The sequence below is a fragment of the Lethenteron reissneri genome, chromosome 54 (genome assembly GCF_015708825.2).
Source record: "Lethenteron reissneri isolate LAM-NWPU_2019-01 chromosome 54, ASM1570882v1, whole genome shotgun sequence".
NCBI classification, from domain to species: domain Eukaryota; kingdom Metazoa; phylum Chordata; class Hyperoartia; order Petromyzontiformes; family Petromyzontidae; genus Lethenteron; species Lethenteron reissneri.
In genome coordinates, this window is record NC_083832.1 from 7106810 (window position 1) to 7127590 (window position 20781).

Genomic DNA, 20781 nt, shown 5'->3' on the forward strand with positions numbered 1-20781 from the left:
CGAAGGCCGGCACGGTAAACGAAAGGTGTGGGTGGCCAGCACCATACCCGACACACACAGGTGTGCATAGATATACAGACACATTCAGTACCGTTAATGTGACCACAGAGTGGCTGTGTGTGGACTCACCAAGGCTCTGCCACATTCTGAAGACCTCGTGGGCCATGAGGACTCTCATGTCTCCATACCTGTGCGTGACACAACAGCAACCAGACGCGGAGAACGGTAATATTAATGTATATTTATCCAAGGTGGTCATGGCAAGAGGCGCAGCTCTAGAGGCCCTCTCTGAGATGTCTGGTCAGTGTGGAAGAGTAGGCCAATCTTCTCGAGGGGCTCTTGAGAGCTCCTGCCAGTCGAATGGCGTGACACCCTGCAAGAGGTAATTTTTGTGTGTCCGTGTGGAACCACAAATCTCAAACGTAATTCAGTGTACGAGTTGGTAAAAGCGGGTTTATTCATCTGTATATAAAATATGTTTTGAATAACACGGCCCTAAAGCGTTTTTGATTAAATCATAAAAAAATACCAGAGCCATATTGTGATTAAAAATAAATGTCCACGTATGTTAATTTGCACAGCGATATACATTTTGGTGCAATCATAAATATTATGCTTGGACAACAAGAATCTTGATAAAACATGACATCGGCTAAGTTATTAAGACTTAAGTCTGATGCATGACCCTGCACTTTACGCTGTTAGTCTGTCCTGAACGCCATATCTCCTTTGCGCACCCTTACGTAATCTCCTGTCCAACCCCGCTACAACTGAAATGTCGAATGGTCTGCGTGACCTCTTGTAATCTCCACAATCGCACACTTTAAAATAAGGCACAGTATATCGGACTGTGCGAGATAGCCACAAATTAATGTATATATAAACCGTGAGAAAATTAATTAGCGGAGTCAATAAAATGACCCGTTAATCAGGGGAATTATGGAATAATCCCCACGTATGTTCGGTGCAAGATGACGATGATTTATTACGTTACGGCTTTACGTGCACAATTTGTAGAGATGCACATAACAATGCGCGAGATCATCATGTTGTCAAACCATTGGAATTTTTTGCAGCGGCACCGTCCGCTTTGTCCTTCCTTAATATTTTAGGCACTACTGGCAGGCAGGCCAATCTCGGAGGTTATTAATATCGCAGGTGTTTTACATTATTTAACGATGCCACAACACTCGATATTTTTTTTTAACTGTGTCCTATCCGCGCACAGTTGCTGGCCATTGACATTTAGGGTTCTTTAGACCTGTCATTTGCTCCGAGACAATTTTTGTGACCGGAAAAAACATTTCTCTTTTTTCCTGCACGAAGTTGTTTGTGACCGTAACTTATCTTTAACTTCATTGCTGTATTTCAATTTATGCTGGTTGATTTTGTCATTTTTTTGTGACCCAGGTCACTCTTGCATACGAGACTCATCCACAACAAGCAAATGGAAAATACAAAATCCCTCCACAAGCTCCCTTTTGCCAGACGGAGTGTAACCACGGTACAACTCACTTGCTCAGGATCTGCTTCCTCTTCAGGGGGCTGAAGGCTTCCAGCTGCAGACTCGGCTGGTTGATGAAGAGCACCGCGAGTGAGAAGTAAAACGTCCAGATCTGCCAAAGCCGCGGGCAAAGAATGCGCAGAGTCGAGTCTTGTCGGAGTGAAGTGACGTGTTATTGTGAAACAATCGTGAAACGTCGCTGTCTTCCGTGCAATCATTACTGTGGTCACCTTCGGACATAACCATTATGATCAACGTCCATGGATCATCGTCATAAACAATAATAATATTAATAATCATTGTCAACAAAAACAAGAATCCATCATCATTGTGAGATCATTATTACCAATTATCATCAGTCATTCATTGTCATGCTCATCACTCTAATCATCGTTCGTCAATTATGACTATCCTGTCATTCATCATCAACATCAACAATTATTGTAATCATCATTCATAATTTGACAATCATCAGATGATCATTATCGTTGTCATCAATCATCAGCATCGCTATGCATCAACTGCCATCGACATCATAGCCACCACCATCTTCATGATCACCACCATCGCCAAATATAATAATTAATTATTGTTACTCTTTGGTTCTTTCGGTAAAGTCACGTAGGTAAAAAAATAAAATTAAACAATTATATATCACGACGTTTCCATCGCAACACAAGCGGTCGTCCTCAGGCGGAAAAAATAATCCAGCAGAGGAACTGCTGAACCAGGAAGAACACGGCGAGAGAGCTGTTACAACAAGAGGTTATAGATGTGGTGAAGGGCAAGCAGGCGGGGTCTGAGCTGGAAAGGAATTCCATCCCCGGACGCAAGCACGTCAGTTGTGTTAATGGGGGAGATTAGGGAGAGATATTCACATGAAATGAACTTCCATCGCCGCATAAGAGTATCGTCCCCGCATATGCGCACAACAGCAGTGTTAATGGGAGATGAGCACTGTGTGCAAGTTAATGTCATGTCTATGTGTTATCATTATAAATAATTATCAACATTATTACTATCCTTCAAACAATTATTATCAACTTACATAAATCACCGTCGTCATCACCGTGCCTTACCTGAATGTCAAAAGATTCATTGCCAAAGTTCTGATGGAGGGCTGGGCTCAGTTGCTTCATCGTTGTCACAATTACACTACAAAGAGAAAAAAAGAGATCCCCCATGTAGCCTTGACAGACTGTCAGGGCAAGTGCTGTTAGCGAGCACCGATGCAGGCCGGCACTGTGGCACACGAGGGGTGCGGGTAGCCAGCACCACGCCCGCACACACATCAACACACTCACATCACACACACATATATATATAATTCACAGCCCTTATAATCCACTGCTGGATGAAGGCCTCCCCAAACAATGTCAGTCGGGGGGGGGGCGATGTAACTATATTGTTTTACCAAATTAATTAATTTGTCAGAAATTCTTTAAAATTTGGCAAATATGAACAGAGGTTCCGGCACACACGGACTCCTCTTGTTTTTGAATTTCGTCGACGGGGCCGTCAAACTCGGAGCCGACGAAGCAGTTTTGTTTTCACAAACACCCCCCAACCCCCCCCCCCCACCACCACGGTATTAACCAGGGTGGCCCCGTTGTGCTTAACCAGGTAACCTTTGCAACAATCGTCAAAACGCGCGACCCCTCTCGGCCACGTCACTTTTCAAGAGTCCGTTCCCTCTAGCCGAGTAAGCCTCCTTGGACCAAATGCAAACTATTTTTTGTTTTCATACCAGGTAAGGCCGTGCTGAGCCTTTTAGCTTTCATTTCAAAAGCGACCTGGCTATCACAAATGAAAGCTCAACTAAGTGGCTTATCGTCGTGTGGAACATGTACAGCAGCCAAATACTTCTCAAACTCACATTGATTCTAAAGGTGGAATGAAAAAACCAGAGGACCCGGAGATAAAAATTAACGCGACCGCAGGGAGAGAGACATGCAAACTCCAAACACACAGGTTTCACAGGCTCGGAATCGAACCCACGACCTCCTGTGTACCAGGCGAGGTACTTAACATCTCGCCACCGCGGCACCCAAATAACCGAATGGAAACTTCCAAAGGGCTATAAGACAATATAAACTCTACGCCATAAACATTGACCGTATCCACCCGGTGCTTTCCACGGCTATTTCCCTGTAAAGTTATATTGGAACCCTATTGGATATTCCATAAAAAACCCATCTCATACCACTTCATGACAAGAACAAAAAAAACCTTGTAAAGAATATTTTTAGCCATCCCATGACACGGATACGAGTTGCTTCAAGATCAGTGGCTTTAAACCATGTTGTCATAGCGGACTCCCAAGTGAAGACCACTGGTAGTGTTGCATTGTTTAATTTACACTGGCAATCATTTTGTTTAATTCAGAATTTATTAAAAAATGTTTGTAATTATTTGTTACATTTCTGTGATTGTTTATTTCATCATCATCATCATACCTGTCAACCCATACGGTCTAGCCATATTCTTGGACAGGGAAATTTAGTTTTCAGGTCCATACGGCGTAAGGCCGTTTCAACACAGGCAACCACAACACAAACAAATGTGTCTATTTGTTTGTGTTTCTGCCTTGTGATGGGACTTAGTAGGATGAACGTTGAGATTCATAAGGACACGGGGTGACCAATACGGTCTGAATTGGTCTGTAATAAGGTAGGCTCTGATAAGGGGTTTACAGGTATGAATCATCATCATCATCATCGCTATTATCATTACCATCATTATCATCACAATTAACATCTGCAATGTTCAATCCACTGCTGCATAAAGGCCTCTACAAGCCATCGCCATCATGATCCTGCGATGGAATAATCCACCCGGCACTGTTTGTGTATTAGATTATTGTTTTGTTTTGTTTTAGATCGCGTAAATATAAATGTGTCATTAAAACCCGCCACCACCTGACACAGCCTTTTAGTAAGGTTTGTCACGTAAACAAACGATGCCGATTTGTTACTAGTTCAGCACACCGGTGTGGTGGGAGAGTAAACCCACACCATTTACAATTCGAGTCCGACATTTCGCCGGTAATTACAGCCAGCCTCATCAATATTATCCATCAGGCGATGGACAATTCTGGTTGCCGCCCGATAGATACTATTGGTCGCGAAAGCCTACGTGTTAACCTGAGCCACCCTCATAAGTTCCCTTTTTGTTGACATCGATGTTCCACAATCCGAGCCGCTCATCCACTCGATCGCCAGAGTTTGTGGAGAAATCCTCCTCCTGTTTCGGTCTTATAAGATGTCGGTCTTGTAATTATAGCCTCAATGGGTCCTTACCTGCTCACAAACAAACCTCTATGGCCATCTGTCCATCTGGTGCTTGAACCGAAGGATAGAATAAACGAACAAATCCATTCCCTCCGTGAAATGCCGATGTGAGGTTCATCACCTGCTGATCACCATCCTCATAACCATCCAGTCGCGCGGGAAGACCTCCTGCTTCATGAGGATGCTGAAGACGGAGAAGATCTGAAGGACGAATTCCTGCAGTGGCCAAGAAGTGTCCCATTGCACACAAACAAAGAAAAAAGATCCCCTGTTAGCCTTAACAGACTGTTGAGGCAAGTGCTGTTAGTGAGCACCTATGAAGGCCGGCACGGCATGGCCAACACCACGCCTGCCCGTCTTTGTTTCCCTAGTGGCGATGTTTACACATTGCACCAGGTACTAATTTGAGGCTGAGTCGAACTAGGGGAGGCCAGGACCGGTTCAAATAATCGTCACTGGTGTTGGCCGCGAGCGGAAATCGAACCCGGGTCGCCAAATTCGTAGCGCAGCGTGCGCTAACCACTAGACTAACGCTCCTCCCACAAACGCACACACATTGTGACACTGTGTTGGAAGTAGTGCACTCGAATAAATAACCAAAAACTCAATGTTCATCACTTAACACTACCCTAAAAGGAAAACAAAAACATTTATGCGACTTGATGTTTGGAGCAATGAGAGAGATGTTTTTTTCTACGATGAAGGACTGCTACCCAAAACGTCATCGAATAATTATTTTTTATTTTAACGGGTGCTTTTTAGGGTAGTGTTATAAAAGGGGGGAGGGGGGGGTTGGGGAATAAGGAAAGACCGTCGGCCATGATGTCACCGATTACAAATTGTGTTTGCTTATAGGGCGGCGCTTTTTGACATCCCCGACTCGGACAAAATGTCAGGCGTCTGTAACAAATTTGCGCCGCATTATCCACACGCTGGATTCAATTATGTCACAGTACATTGAGTACTCAGACTGTTTGCACCGGCGCTGTAATTTGTCGTACAAGCATTGATTTGGATGGAGGGCACGTCCGAATGCACACCAAGGGATGCCCAGCAGCGCTCGCTTCGGCTTTGAGTGATTTGCGAGTAACCGCCGTACGCCCGGGGCAAATCAATCCTCTGTGGAATAAGGGATGTTGGAGGATTTGTCAAGACCAGCCTAACGAGCGGCGCCTACGTATACCGGGAACGCACATAATGCAGTCATTAATTGCGGGAAGCCTCGACATTAAAGATGCAGCTCTCTGCAATTACTCGCCCGGGCCACTTCTGTTGGCGGGGCCTCCGTTCGGGGCAGCTCTAGGGGGTAGCTTGGTCTGCTCTTTCACGCTGGCCAGACATCTTGGAAGAGGGGGGTCGGGGGGTTACCCACGCTTTACCCCATTGCACGCGACTTGCCGATCGACTGCGGCGTACCCATTGACACTGCTGGGGTAGACAGAGGCGGCGGTGGTGGGGGGGGGGGGGTAAGATTGAATAAACTAGCAGTATTGGTTCAACTGCTGCGACGGGGAGGTTGGGTTGAACCGGTTGACTCCACTGGATTGTAAGTCCTGTGCCGCTAACCATTACACAACAGCAGCAGCATCACCAAAGCCGATAACATTCCCCTGCCGGGCCAATAGCAGCGCCTAATTCTCTTGGAATGAAACCGCTTGCTAGAAGCGCAAGCAAAGCCCGATATTAAAATGTTCAACACGCAAGACTGCACCGGTATCACAGAATGCGGGATCACCATCGTAGCTGGATATGTGAGTATTAATGTCGAGCGGAACCACATTACAAGCAGTTTCATAAATAATACAAATGTAACTGTGTGGATGTGTGCACTGGTAAACCGCTTGCCTATGCGAGACATTTCCAAGCTAATGAATGGCATGTGGACGTTGGGGCAATTTGTACAGAGAGGTAAATAACGTCTGTTGGGACTTATAGTTGTTAACAGATGAATATGAACCTCCAGTACGGAAATCCCTCGCGTTTGGATTCTACCGTCTCAGGATCAACAGTTGTGTCAAGCTTTTTAAACAATTGCTGCTGGATTAGCAGATGTTATCGATATGAGCACTCGATGTTAAATATTGTTAGGTTAAATCTTGACTTAAAGCTTTCGTGACTGCAGGAATTCATATTCTTTGGGTCTTTCGGTAAAGCCACGTAGATAGAAAAAAATAATACAAATATCACAACGTTTCGATCGCAACACAAGCAATCATCATCAGGTGAAAAAAAGAAATATTTTTTTCATGTTGCGATCAAAAGGTCGTGATATTTTTATTATTTTTTCTTTCTACGTGGCTTTACCTGAAGACCCAAAGAATATTGTTAGGTTGCTCGAAAAATGCCACGTGATAGAAATATTGGTCTGCAAGGCCAACAGGCCGATGGACCAAAAGGATATTTGTGTTTTACACTTGGAGACCCAGAATGGAGATCTCCTCATGTACCGTGGCAACGCAAGACGAGTTTGTGCACGGTGTGCCCAATTACCTTCAGCGATTCTTTGGAGGAAAAGTTTTCGAGGAGCTGCTGGTAATGTCTGTCAGACATCTGTCTCAGCAGAGACAGCAGGCATGACACATATTCTCCCTGCAGCAACAACGACAAAAATAACCACGTGTCAATTTCCCCAGGTCTCTCGCGTGGAAGAAAGAATGAGCCTCAATGGGCTTCCAGCTGTTGAAACAAAGGACACGCTGACTTGGATTAAATTGTCTATGACTAAAGATCCCATTGCCTTTGAGTCACAAAGCATTCAAATGCACACAGGCGTTGGGAGCTAACGACCTCGTTTTTTTAGTTAGCAACCCCCCCTCCCCCGCCAATTACTGCAAAATTGTGCCATCGACGTCGTTTCATGAGAAGAAGACATTTTCCATCACCGGGGAGCACTCAGCGGCGAGAAGTGCATCACCCCGTGTCGGAGCGGTGCCAACAGAAGGTGGCGATGCAGCACTGCTTCCGAAATCACTTCCGTGGGGACTTTTCCATCCACGCGCCTTTTTTTTGTTATTTGCCCTTACAAGTATTTGTTGCTCCAACTGAAAATCGTCGGTCTCCCCCCATCCGGGATTTAAGGAAATTTAAGCGAAAGGCAAAATTCGACGCGATGAGATTTTTGTGCGGTCAACGGAAGCCAGGACTGCACTCGAGAATCACGGTTGAATAAATGATGGTTGGCTGCAACCTGAATTAAAACCCGGTATCTCTTGCAGTACGTGCTGATCGATGACTCAAACTTGCCTTGCCACCTTCTGACCACTCCTCTCGTTGACACTACTGAATGCCTCCCTTCCCCAATTTTTTTTTGTTATAATGACAGGTCTTGCTTAAAAAACACATGTCTGGGAGCTTCATCTATGCGCAATGGAAAACCAACAACACAATGTCTCGCAATGCACTTACATCGACACCAACATTTCATAATGGGTACCCATTATAATTTAGATGCATTCATTAATCCCCCCACCCCCCTCGCACGTCAAGGGCTCACAAGTGACGTCGTCACACCTATCCCTCTATTTAAGGAACGAAACAGGAAAATGTCTCCACAAAATTTGGCTGATGAAGCTAGTTGTAATTACTGGCGAAACGTCGTACTCAGATTGTAAATGTTGTGGATTTGCTATTCAAGACACCGGTGTGCTGTACTAGTGACGAATTGGCACGTTCTGTTTACGTGACAAACCTTACTAATTGGCTGTTGGGTGGTGATACATTTATATATTTACGCGATCTAACCCAAAAAAACTATATTATGGATTTAATTCTCGTTGAGACCACCGAATAAACGTTTTAAAAATGTGGACATTCCATCTTTTTTTTTCAGACCGCATGGATTTTCCTGTTGCAATGCGTTTTCTAATCGTTTACAGAGAGTGTTAGAATTGAATGTGTCCCCAATTATAGGGATAAAAAAGCTCGCCGCCAAGGAATTTCAGAAGTAATTCTGAGATATCCGTTTCCGTAAGCCATTATACAACACATAGAATGATTCACTGCTCCGTGAAAGTTATTAATGTTCACTCGAGCTCTTGGCATGGCACCAATCGCACAATTGGAATACAATTAATATCAAGTATGTATGTGTGTTGAACTTCTTTCGCAACGTACGCAGCCACCAACACTAATCGGAGGTGTGGGGGCAGGACAACAAACTAAACACAAAAAGCAGTTTGAAAGAAACAAGTTTTCAATCTAGATTTATAAGCGCACCACTCCAACGGCTTCCTAATATCGGAAGGTGTATCGGGTACAGAACATGTGAGCAGATGTGCTTAAATATGATGACTACATTTGTGGAGGGTCCTGCTAAGTATTTTCTAATTTCCCAGTTTGAGAGTAACTTTTCAAACTTGGAAGTGTTTGACCATGATGCCAGCACACGTGGCGTACTATCTTAGAACAACATCACGGGACCTTTGAGGGCCACTGTGGAGCAGATGGCACACATTCAATGCTGAATACAGCCCTAGTATTAACCGGGGCGGCCGCGGTCTCGAACCACGAGCCTCCGCCACGAGTGTGAACCGCGCAACCGTTTGGCCACGTCGCTGCCCAACTAAAAACGAGTGTTGCTGACCATAAGCTCGTGTCGGAGGCCTTTACTCATGACGCCAGCGACGGTCTTCATCAGCACCTCCAGCAAGCTCTCCACGATCATGTCCACCTCCTCGCAGACCCGCGGGTCCTGCCAGGCCATCACCGCACGCACGCACGCACGCACATCGCTTCAACAATGCAACTCACGGGGCCAGACCGGGACATATCGTGGGGCAGAAGGATATCTCACAATATTGGAAGACGGGGGAAAATACGGAGGAAATGCATTGTCTTGAGTGGCAATAAACTGACAAACCCAGGACTTTCAATCTTCTGGGAAGACGTACATGTTTTCCAGGATAGCGGCTACCTCAAAGGAGGATGATCATGGGAAAACCAGGACAGGTGGTAACACTAGCCAGACCGTATATCGCACTTACCAGTAACATCAGAGGTGGAAAACAGAGCGCGGTACCAATTTCTTTATATGGGTCAATAAAAGTGAAATATGTGATAACATTTTGCTCTGAGAGGGTTATCACGTAATTCACTTTCCTCGGCCCTATGATTAAATCGGCACCACTTAAGTTTAGGGACACTGCTGTGGTACAATGGTTTACGCGCTGAACGTTGCAATTCAGAGACTGCCGGTTTGTCCTCCCGCCACGGCAGCTGCAACAATGGCCAGTTGATGCAGACATGAATCCTTGTAAAAAGGTTTCAGTTTTGTTGCCAGAAAAAAGGGGAAAAACCCTATTATTATATTTTTTTACTGGCAAAGGAGGTCTAATGATGTAGATGCTTACCCCGAGCCCTCATTACTTTGATAGCGGCATTGTCTTTGAGCTGTATGCCTTTTGGCGTCCTCTGGTCGAGCACCAATTGGGTCGAGGCTAAAAAAAAATCCATCCTTGGTGTGGACCAATCAGTTTCAAGGACAATGAATATATTATCATAGTGTGTTTTTTTTGCATTTTGACTGCAAGTATTGTGGTTAATGCAGACATGAATCCTTGTAAAAAGGTTTAAGTTTTGTTTCCAAAAAAGGGGAAAATCTTATTATTATATTGGCCAGAAGTCTTCAATCCACCTTCATCTTTCTCTGTCTACCCAGCAGTATGAATCGATACGCCACAGTTAAATCTCGATTTGAAGCCTTTGTGACTGCAGGAATCCATACTCTTTGGTTCTTTCAGTAAAGTCACGTAGATAGAAAAAATAATAGATCACGACATTTACATCGCAACACAAGCAATCGTCTTCAGGTGAAAAAGAGCACCTGAAGATGGTTGCTTGTGTTGCGATCGAAACGTCGTGATCTATTATTTTTTCTACCTACGTGACTTTACCGAAAGAACCAAAGAGCACGCCACAGTTAGTCGATTAGCTGATTTCATGCTGCAGGGTAAATATGTGGGTACGCCTACCTCTATCCGGCTGATGTGAAACAATAGGGACTTCTCTACAGAGATAACTTTTTTCGTAACGAACACTTTTAACATTTTTCACGACGAGAAAGACGGACACGACAAGGGGAGTTCGTCCGCGGTATCTTTCGCCACTCAGATTGTTTGCCGAGCCCTTACGCCGGAGCTCTTCTTCATGATGGAGAAGATGTTGCTGAGGATTCCCGAGCAGACCAGGGGCTCCTTCTGATGCTCCAGGTGCATGCGGATGTGATGGAGAACCACCGGCAAAAGGAATCGCCGAGACTCTGCCGCCGAAACAAGGGGCCCCCCCGCCACGTAAACCGGTTAGATACAAAGCACTTAATCGTCTGCCCATTAACTTACACCCCCCCCCCCCACCTAACCACCCCCCCCCCCGCACACAGAGATGCAAAGACGTGTGACAGTTCTAGGCTGTCATTCAATCGAATCGAATATTTGCTTCGATTTCTTGCCGCGTTTCTTTCAGTAAAGTCACGTAGAAGGGAAGTAACAAAATAATAAAAATAAAACATAATAAAATAATTCTCACGACGTTTCGGCCACAACGCAAGCAGCCGTCCTCAGGTGAAGACCAGGTCTGTCGGGGAGACAGCGTCGTCGTGAGAATTATTTTATTATGTTTTATTTTTATTATTTTATTACTTCCCTTCTACGTGACTTTACCGAAAGAACCAAGAAGATGAATCCCTGCAGTCACGAAAGCTTTAAATCGAAACGTCTGGCCATTGTTGTTTGCAATGCCCGACAAAACAAAAAAAAACATTCACCAGGCGAGAACCGTCAGAGACAAATAATTCAGTGCAGTTTTGAAAACGGCGTGCTATTGTCTGCAACACCGACGTGCGTGGGCGTTAACACACAACGACGGAAGCCGCGGCTTTGTTGAGAAGCAGGAAGCAAGCCGAGGCCTGTAGGCCCGTTTTCGATGTCGAGTTTGTAACAGTTACATTTGCCCAATTAGCCTGAACTGATCGTTTACATGACATCTGTATATTTTGTGATATTTGAAAACAAACCGTAAACATACGATTCTTACACGCACGATCTTGCATTTATCTTGAGCGTAAGAACACATTTTAACTGACGAATAAATGCTTTATCACACGCCCACAGCAAACACAGGCCCAGTCAGCATTCAGTGTTAAATACAGCAAAACCCAAATTTACGTCTCTCCCTTTTACATCATTTCACAAATACATCGTCACTTTATCATTAACACGGCCACCCAATTAGCGTCGCCTCAACCCACACTTATGTCGTTTTTCTCTTTTGTACCCGTCACCTCAGCCTTTGCCTCCACCTAGCCTGTAAATCGCTTTGATCGTACGTACGTATGTACGTACGTGAGACTTCTTTCCCACCGTACGTAGCCAACCGTGCTAATCGGAGGTGCGATTTATGTAAATTTGGACACTCATCGCACCTTTCAGGAACGCATCCCCACTGACGTAAACCGGGGGTTGCGTTACCGTATCGCGACAAGAGAGGATTTGAGGGTACTTCAGGGCAAAGGGTTCGTCGTCCGTCGTCGTACCCGGGTTGAGGAAAAGCTTGCTCTCTACGGTGCGTCCCACGCACTGCAGCCGCACTGTGTCGAGGCCCGGCGCGGCGTGCTGCACCGTGGGCAGGCTGCCCAGCGCGTCGCGCACCAGGTCGGCCACCTCGCGCGACTTGAACATGCGCAGCAGCTCCTCGTAGATGGCCGGCAGCGACGTGAGGAGCGTCACCTGCGGGGACGACGGAAATAATTAGAGGTGCGATGACGGAGGTGGTGGGTGGGTTTGGGTGGGTGGGTTGTTTTTTGGTGGGTGGGTTTGGGTGAGTGGGTTTGGGTGGGTGGGTGAGTGGTTGGGTGGGTGGGTGAGTGAGTGGGTTTGGGTGGGTGGGTTGTTTTTTGGTGGGTGGGTGGGTTTGGGTGGGTGGGTGAGTGGGTTTGGGTGGGTTGTTTTTGGGTGGGTGGGTGGGTTTGGGTGGGTGGGTGTTTTTGGGTGGTTGTATGTTTTTGGGTGGATGGATGGGTGGGTTTGGGTTGTTGTGGAGACGAACGGTTGGAGGCAACACGTTTAACAATGGCTACGATACAGTGCGTAGCGAACCCTTAACACTTGAAGGGGTTACGGCCCCTTCACCCGCTGCCTAAAGAGCTACCGCCTCCGGACTGACGTGCCCTACTACTGGGGCTACGTTCTCTGAGTCCTCCGGCTAGTGGTGACCTAGTGGAGGCTGTTCTGCCCTGACCCAGCTAAGGTACAGGTCCCGACCACTCGCCCGCTCGGTCCCGGCCCTTACAAGGACGTCGGGCCCCGAGGGTTCTAGGGTCGCACTACTAGCCCACTCAGACGCGGCCCTTACAAGGACGGTGGGTGAGGTGAGTCTCAGGGTCCTAGCTAGCTGGGCTTCAGTCTTCAACTGGCTAGCTGGGCTTCAGTCTTCAACTGGCTCCCAAGCCGTCCAGAGGTCCGGCTTTTATACAGCTCTGGAGGCGTGCCCGCCCCCGGCCACGCCTTACTTCCAGAGAGTTCCGAGGGGGGTCCCAGGGGATCCCAGCACACCCTGCAGCACCCCTTTATCTCGGAGCTCGGGAATCTAGCGGCCCCTATGCCGGTCCTAGGTATTACCGCTGGTGGACCTCGTTTGCCACTGCAGGTAAGTAGCGCGGACCCATTAGTACACATGTGGCCCATTTACAGCGCTACATATATACAGGGTGGCCTAAATCAGGATCAGAATTAGATCAAACAGGGGCGGGTCAAAAAGTTAGAACAAACAATATGAAAAAAACGATAGGAGTGAAAAGTATAGGAAAGGTAGGAAAAAGTCGGAACGTATCAAGTTGTGGCATTTACGTTAACAACTCATTCAGGGTTATTTAATTTATTTGAACAAAAATGGCCGAGCGTGGTGCTAGCCACACCATGCCCTCGTGTGCCGTGTTGGCCTTCATAGGTCCTTGCTCGTTAACAGCACCTGCTCCAGACAGCCCGTGCAGGTGACACGGGGGAGAGGGGGGAATGTTTGTCGTTTTTGCTCGCGAGCGTAGATCAAGGCGGCGAGCTGACACCTGTGTGTAGACGAGCCCCTCGTTGTCCCTGCCGTCCTGGCACAGGATGAGCTTGATGGAGTGGAAGAGCTCTCGGATGGCTGCGCGAAACTCCTCCTCCTCCAGGCCGCCGGTGGCGCGCGCGTACAGGCTGCGCGACTGCACCACGAACTTGAAGAGGTACTCCATGGCCTGGGCCAGTGAGGGGGGGACACCGGGGGGGAGGGGGGGAGGGGGAGTGGGGGTCAGAGCAGGGCAGCACCTGATAGAGGGGATCAGCGCGGCGTGTTTTTTTTTTTATCACACGGAGGGGTCACTCAATGGCGGTGTCGCTGAATGTTTCCGCAGCAACAAGAGAGGTCCAAAGGCCCACAGGAGGAAGTCCCCCAGTTGCCTGAGCAAAGCCGAGGTGGGCGTTGGGGGCGGCTGCCCCGGGCCCCCCACCCGAAGTGGGGGGCCCCCTGCCAAAAGGCGAAACCACATTTTTGGCGGTCGGGGGGTGGCGGTGTAGGCGGTGGCACGAGGATGACTGGACGTCTGTGAACAAGAGTTTCATAGCTCATCGGATGCAACCCAGTCTAAATCAAGGTTCCGATTCTGATTCGGATACACCTTTGGGCAAAGTCACCTGCTCCTGTTCGTGCTGTCGTGCCGCCTCGCGAAGGAGGACAGTGAAATCGGCGCGCGGGGAGACAAATGTAGCCATGATGCTTTCGGTCAACGGTTGGGAGGGGGGGAGGGGACACAACCTCACCGCACCGCGTCATCATCGGCAGAGCGGCTGCCGAGGGTGCAGGCGGTGCAACGTTCATGGAAGGGCCCAGGCTCCGGGTAACAAACAGGAGCGAGATTGGGCAGTGGACAATCAAAACATTTCCGTGATATTACGTTTTAGAGTCACACTCCCCGTGCCCTCCCGTCCCCATCGGTAAGAATGTGAAGGACAATAACCTGAGGGCTGGTGTCCAAACAACTAAATGCAAGTTACTTGTGAGCAGGGGTCAAATGTTACTTAAGAGCTTTCTCTTGGCTTTACTGCCACCCTTCAGGGAGGCAAGTTACTTGGTTCACTGATGATGAGGGCCGGTACATTTGTGTTTATACTGGTAGAAACCTGCTGGTTACACCAGCCCACATAGGATTATTGTGTCCGTCCGTCGTGCAGGGAGGGGCTGGGTGGGGAGGGAGGGGCTGGGTGGGGAGGGGAGGGTGGGGAGGGGCTGGGTGGGGAGGGTGGGGAGGGGCTGGGTGGGGAGGGTGGGGCTTGGTGGGGGGTGGGAGGGGTGGGGCCGGGTGGGGAGGGGTTGGTCACCCCGTGGTGCCCTTATAAAACTCAACGTTTAACCTACTCACGCCGGCTTGTGCCCGCTCTCACAGTTGGGCATATTTGTGAAATACACCACGCCGCCATTGACCCTGGCCATTGACCGAGCAATCCAACGTTCCTACCAGTTCCCTCCACAGGAAAGTGTTTGTGATGAAGAAATAATTCGGAACTTTAGGCCGATCCGGCGTGAGAATACAAAAACAATCATCCTCTGCGCTGGACTTTTTTGAGTGTCCAACTTGTTTGCTTTTCAGATTTTTCTAATTGTAAGAACAGGCTCGAATATATATTGTGCAACAGATGTCATTTTATATTCCTTCCAGATCATTATTATAATTTACAAACAGGCACTGATTCACTCACGATAATCTACGTACACGTTAGTTGTGAATAATTACACGCACAAAAATTAAAAAGCGGGGGGGAAAAAATCTGAATGCAAAACACTAATTAAAGAGAAATAGATTAAATATGGTAATGAAAGTCCCATCTGGAAAAGTCTTTATCCTCAGTGGTGATCTCCTGAATACACTGAAGAAATATTACCATATTTTCTGGATTTATATGATGTGATTTTCCCCCCATTGTATTTCAAAGCGCAGTTGGAGGTGCCTCTTAAAATCTGGATAAAACATCGTCTTCCAGGAGACGCGTGTTAATCTAAGTCTTCAGAATCATTTTTTCAAAAGACGGTTCTCCGTAGCAATACATCACCACTCTAGGGGCCAGAAGATACATCGGCCATTCAGAACAATCTTCCAGAAGACATCTTCTCCTCATTTTAATTCAACTCATCCGTAATCATCTTCTCCATAGTACTGTATTCTCCTGATTATACAATCATACCTGTCAACCCCTTATCAGTGCCTACCTTATTACATACCAATTCAGACCTTGTTGGTCACCACGTGCCCTTATAAATCTCTACGTTCATCCTATCAAGTCCCATCACAAGAGAGAAACACAAACAAATATAAAAACATTTTCCCGTATTGAAACTGCTGTACGCCGTATGGACATGAAAACTCAATTTCCCTCTACAAGAATACGGGGTAAACCGTATGGGTTGACAGCTATGTAAGAGACACATTTTGAAAAATGCCCCCAAAGTTTTGGGTGCATCTTACTTTCTAGAGTGTCTCAATCCATATTAAAAGCTATATATATAAAACATGTATAATTTGTTGTTTTATAAAAATCCAAATAACAGCACAATGTTCACGAATAAAAAAAGAGATTTTAAAAATGCAGTAACTTGGTCCTTACTCTTTGGCTCTTTCGGTAAAGTCACGTAGGTAGAAATAAATCCAAACAAATCACGACGTTTCGACAGCAACACAAGCCATCGTCTTCAGATGAAAATCACGATAGCCGCGATGTCTGCTGCGAGCAGCACGATGTCTGCTGCCTCGACGATGGCTTGTGCTGCGTTCGAAACGTCGTGATATATTTGGTTTTATTTCTACCTACGTGACTTTACCGAAAGAACCAACGAGTATGGATCCCTGCAGTCACGAAAGCTTCAAATCAAGATTTAACTTGGTCCTTTGCACTTATTCCTGACCACACTGATTTGTAAATATGGACGGTGTTCATATTCTTAGGTTTTTTCCTGGCAGCGATTTCAGCCGCATCACCTCTACATAACAAAAAGGCTCAGTCCCTTTTACACGCACCTTTACATCATCCGCACCTAGTTTACACAACAAAGACCCATTCCTAACAGCGTGCTTCAGCCGCACCGAACCTCACAACAATAATATTCAGGGCCTACCTTGGCTCCTCCCACCCTCAACCAGTATATATACAAATACTGTTTCTTGGAATTTCTCTCACTTGATACAGCTATCGTGCTGTGACGGTTCCACCTGAAGACGGAAGCTTGTGTTGCCTCCGAAACGTCGTGATTTTAATTTTATTTTTATTTTACTTTTATTAATTTGAATTTTTTACTTACGTGACTTTACCGAAAAAACCTAAGAATATGAATCCTTGCAGTCACGAAAGCTTCAAATCTAGAATGGATGGTGTTCCCAGTTGGTGTTTCATTTTCGCACAACCTGTACCACACCCCGCGCCAGACAGCATCCACTAACCCTCAGGGCGTCTTGAATATGCTCGTGTCGAATGCTGTCCAGCGAGCGATCCAGGTACCACTTCATACAGCGCAGCAGCTCCCTGTGTGCGGTGCACAGCGTGAGTCACATCTCGTTCACACGGTTACACGAGTCACCAAGTGGCCTGCCATTAATTCTGTATCACGCGAATTAAAAGCTGCACGGGAGAGGTAAGACACATCGTCAACTTTTAGTTACGAGACAAAAAACCTAAACACGTTCGTGACTATTACTACCTTGAAATAATGTATAGTGGGCGATGTTTTGGGTAAGGGGCCTTCTACACAGCACGTAACTCTCCGGCCTCTATTTATGAGCTATAAAGGGGGGCTAATTCTTAAAAACGTCGTACAATTTGAGGTTGTTGGAAACGAGCCGCGACTCTTATGTGGGTAAACATGACGTGGATCAGTGACATTGCACCGACTGTGAAAATGATTTCGATTTAAAGCTTTCGTGACTGCAGGGATTCACCTTCTTGGTTCTTTCGGTAAAGTCACGTAGAAGGAAAATAATAAAATAATAAAATAAAACATTATAAAATAATTCTCACGACGTTTCTCCCCGACAGACCTGGTCTTCACCTGAGGACGGCTGCTTGCGTTGTGGCCGAAACGTTGTGAGAATTATTTTATTATGTTTAATTTTTCTTATTTTATTATTTCCCTTCTACGTGACTTTACCGAAAGAACCAAGAAGATGTGATAATGATACCGACTGTGAGGATCACGCGGCGCTTCTTCCTGGCTCATGCGAGTCTCTGTTTGGCGACCGTGCCAGCGGTGAAAATGCAGCGAACTCCTACTTGTAGGCAAGCGCTCCGGCGAAATGCTTCTGGATGTAAGTTTCCATGACAGGCCTGAAGTGCAGAAACTTTGTGTCTCGCAGCAAATTGACGACGAAGACCTGGGTTGGAAATATAATCACACACACACGCACACACGCACGCAGGCACGCAACCACATTCCACGAACGTACATTTGGTTTGCAGCTGCAGACCAAAAAAACACCCCATGCTATTACTCATTTCGATTAAAGCTCTAGCAGGCAACGTTTGGCAAAACAAAGAAACAATTAAAAGGTGTAACATGAGTTTGCCTGATATAGCACTGCTTCCAAAAATTCGAATTCATGGCACAGTCAGGCTCCTTGCGGGCTTGCGATTCGGCAACGTGGCAATCGGGTGTTACAATTCACAACGCCGCGAGCAAGCAGCGCATGCTGAATATACTTTGTGAGAAATCAGAAACTGTCACTTACCAGCGACTGGAAAACCAAAGGGCCGTACTTTTCGGTGCTGTCATCTAATATGGCGAACAGAGTGTCCAAGATGTCCTGTAAAAACTGAAAAGACAAGTTTGAAATTAATTGGCACTCCGATTTAAGTAGGGATGTACGAAACGATTGCTTGCAACCGACGAGTAAAAAAAAAAATAGCCGGCGTTGTTGTTGTTGTTGTTTACACTTCATACCTCTGCGATTCAGTTCGGAAAATCACACGGGCCACTTCTGCGGCCTACCTTCACGATTTCCTCTCCTTTGACTTGTCTCAGCCTGCCCAGGATGTCCTGCACAGTGTCGGTGTGAACTTTCCATTTAAGGAGCGCGAGAAGGTCTTCTAAAAAGAAGAAGAAAAAAAGAACAATATTAAAACGCCCGATGGCGCTTGAAATCGAGCGCTCAGTAGCGGAGTCGCTCGCACACCTGCCCCCCCCCCCCCGAACATCTTCACTCGTGAGCAGTCGACGGGGGTCACCAAAAAGCATTGACCGAAACTCTGCCGCAGAAGTGTGTACTTCAGAGAAACGGCCAAGGATTCTTCATGATGGGCGAGATAAAGACGCACCGACCATTACAAATTCGTGGCAACTTACATGGGGGCGAGGCGGTGAATTACTCCGCGTGTTTGTGCGTGGCGAGGGGTGGTAGAGCCGTGAGTATGGTTGCCACGATATCGTTTTTTTATGAAACGATGTTAATGTTAAGGAAAAGAAGACGATGATAAGGATGACGGTGATGATGACGACGAATAATAAAAGTCGCCCAAACATTCCGTCCACGGCTTGCTGCTCCCTCGTTATCTGTGGCCTCACCGTTCTGGGTGAGCTTGGTGGAGCACAGCAGGGTGCTGATCCACAGCGACTCCTTGTGACTGCGTGGGTACACGAGGCTCGTGGTGGACACCGAGGGACCCACAGTCCCCCCGGAAGCCCCCGAGTCGTCCTTGCAGCACGGCAGGCTCAGGTAGTAGGCCGGGTTGCTGAAGCCTGCGCTCTCCTCACACTGACGAGACGACGCGGCGGCACGCGCGGTGTGAGAAAGCCACCGTGTGTAAGCACATCAACACTGGGGAAACAAAGGCGGCCGGGCGTGGTGCTGGCCACCCGACCCCCTCGTGTGCCGCGCCGGCCTTCATAGGTGCTGCTCGCTAACAGCACTTGCCCCGACAGTTTGTTAAGGCTACACGGGGAATCTTTGTCTTTGTGTGGATATACTGTTTGATTCCCACCCCCCACCGCCCCAATACATTTTTTTATAATTTAGAAATTCTATAAATGCTAATTTAGCTTAACTTATATGGAACGTCGCTACGTTCTGGCAACGTTCCGTAGACTGAGTTTGCCGTATAACGAAGGATGACCGCTTGGGGCCATTAAACGACTCAGCAACTCAAAAGCGCCGTGCATCGCATCGAAGCTCAACCAATCCTATGCCCTGGATGTTGTCTATCCAACGGGACCACTCAGTGGGGAGGTATCCCTGTGAGGCACAAGGTACATGCAGCACCGCCATCCAAATGGACATCTGGTCTGCCAAGTAAGGAGCGATGTTTCTATGTTTTAGTTTCCGCCCCCAATTTATGACCTACTTCTTTTCCGCACTGACCAATGTGGTGCAGTATTATCAAACGTAAGGGTCACCCGTGCCATGATTACATCTATTTCGGCAGTGTTAGACAAGCGTGACCCTCGGAACCTCTGCAACGAGCGCCAAAAAGAAAACGCCGTTACCGATTTCTACTGGCACACTTCGCTCGAAGCTCATGCCGCGCCGATCCAGGAAAAGCTCGGCTGGCACAACGATCGTCCAGACGTGTGACGCCGTCCAATGCGTAACGTGAGTGCACTTCACCCCCGGCGTAAACACGAGACAAACACTCGGAATAAGTTAATTTTTTTGAGCACGAACGCTGCGAACTGTGAAATGATAGCGATGATTTGTATTTGTTGGATTATGAGCGATTGTGTTTATTGTGGACCGAGCTGTCGGGGATCACCTTGTACACGTAGAGCTCGTGCGTTTCGTCGGACAACGTCGTGCCATCTTCTCTCATGAGAGGGGTGAAGGCAAAGCCAAAGAGCTTCCTCTCTCCCTTCTCCTTTGCTGCAAACGAGACACGGCGGATTGGCAATCGCATTTCAAGTGACTTAATCATTGGGAACTTAAAGAAACAAAAAATCCCTTCCCTCCCAACTTTATTCGAAGTGAGCCGTCAGAGCCGCTTTGTG

The 20781-nt window shown here is 47.1% G+C and overlaps 1 protein-coding gene across 7 annotated transcripts in view; it reads right to left on the reverse strand.

The window, feature by feature from the left end:
- DOCK3 (dedicator of cytokinesis 3) overlaps positions 1–20781 on the reverse strand; it is a 229446-nt gene that overhangs the window by 41699 nt on the left and 166966 nt on the right. For all 7 annotated transcript variants that reach the window (XM_061573883.1, XM_061573882.1, XM_061573884.1 and 4 more), the window contains 15 exons: positions 20550–20656; positions 19366–19555; positions 18793–18890; positions 18533–18616; positions 18078–18178; positions 17252–17333; positions 13850–14020; positions 12323–12515; positions 10923–11050; positions 9377–9484; positions 7285–7383; positions 4916–5010; positions 2584–2659; positions 1516–1616; positions 130–188 (listed from right to left, as the gene is read on the reverse strand). In XM_061573883.1, coding sequence (XP_061429867.1) covers positions 130–188; positions 1516–1616; positions 2584–2659; positions 4916–5010; positions 7285–7383; positions 9377–9484; positions 10923–11050; positions 12323–12515; positions 13850–14020; positions 17252–17333; positions 18078–18178; positions 18533–18616; positions 18793–18890; positions 19366–19555; positions 20550–20656 — 1692 coding nt within the window. The remainder of the gene's footprint in view (positions 1–129; positions 189–1515; positions 1617–2583; positions 2660–4915; positions 5011–7284; positions 7384–9376; positions 9485–10922; positions 11051–12322; positions 12516–13849; positions 14021–17251; positions 17334–18077; positions 18179–18532; positions 18617–18792; positions 18891–19365; positions 19556–20549; positions 20657–20781) is intronic.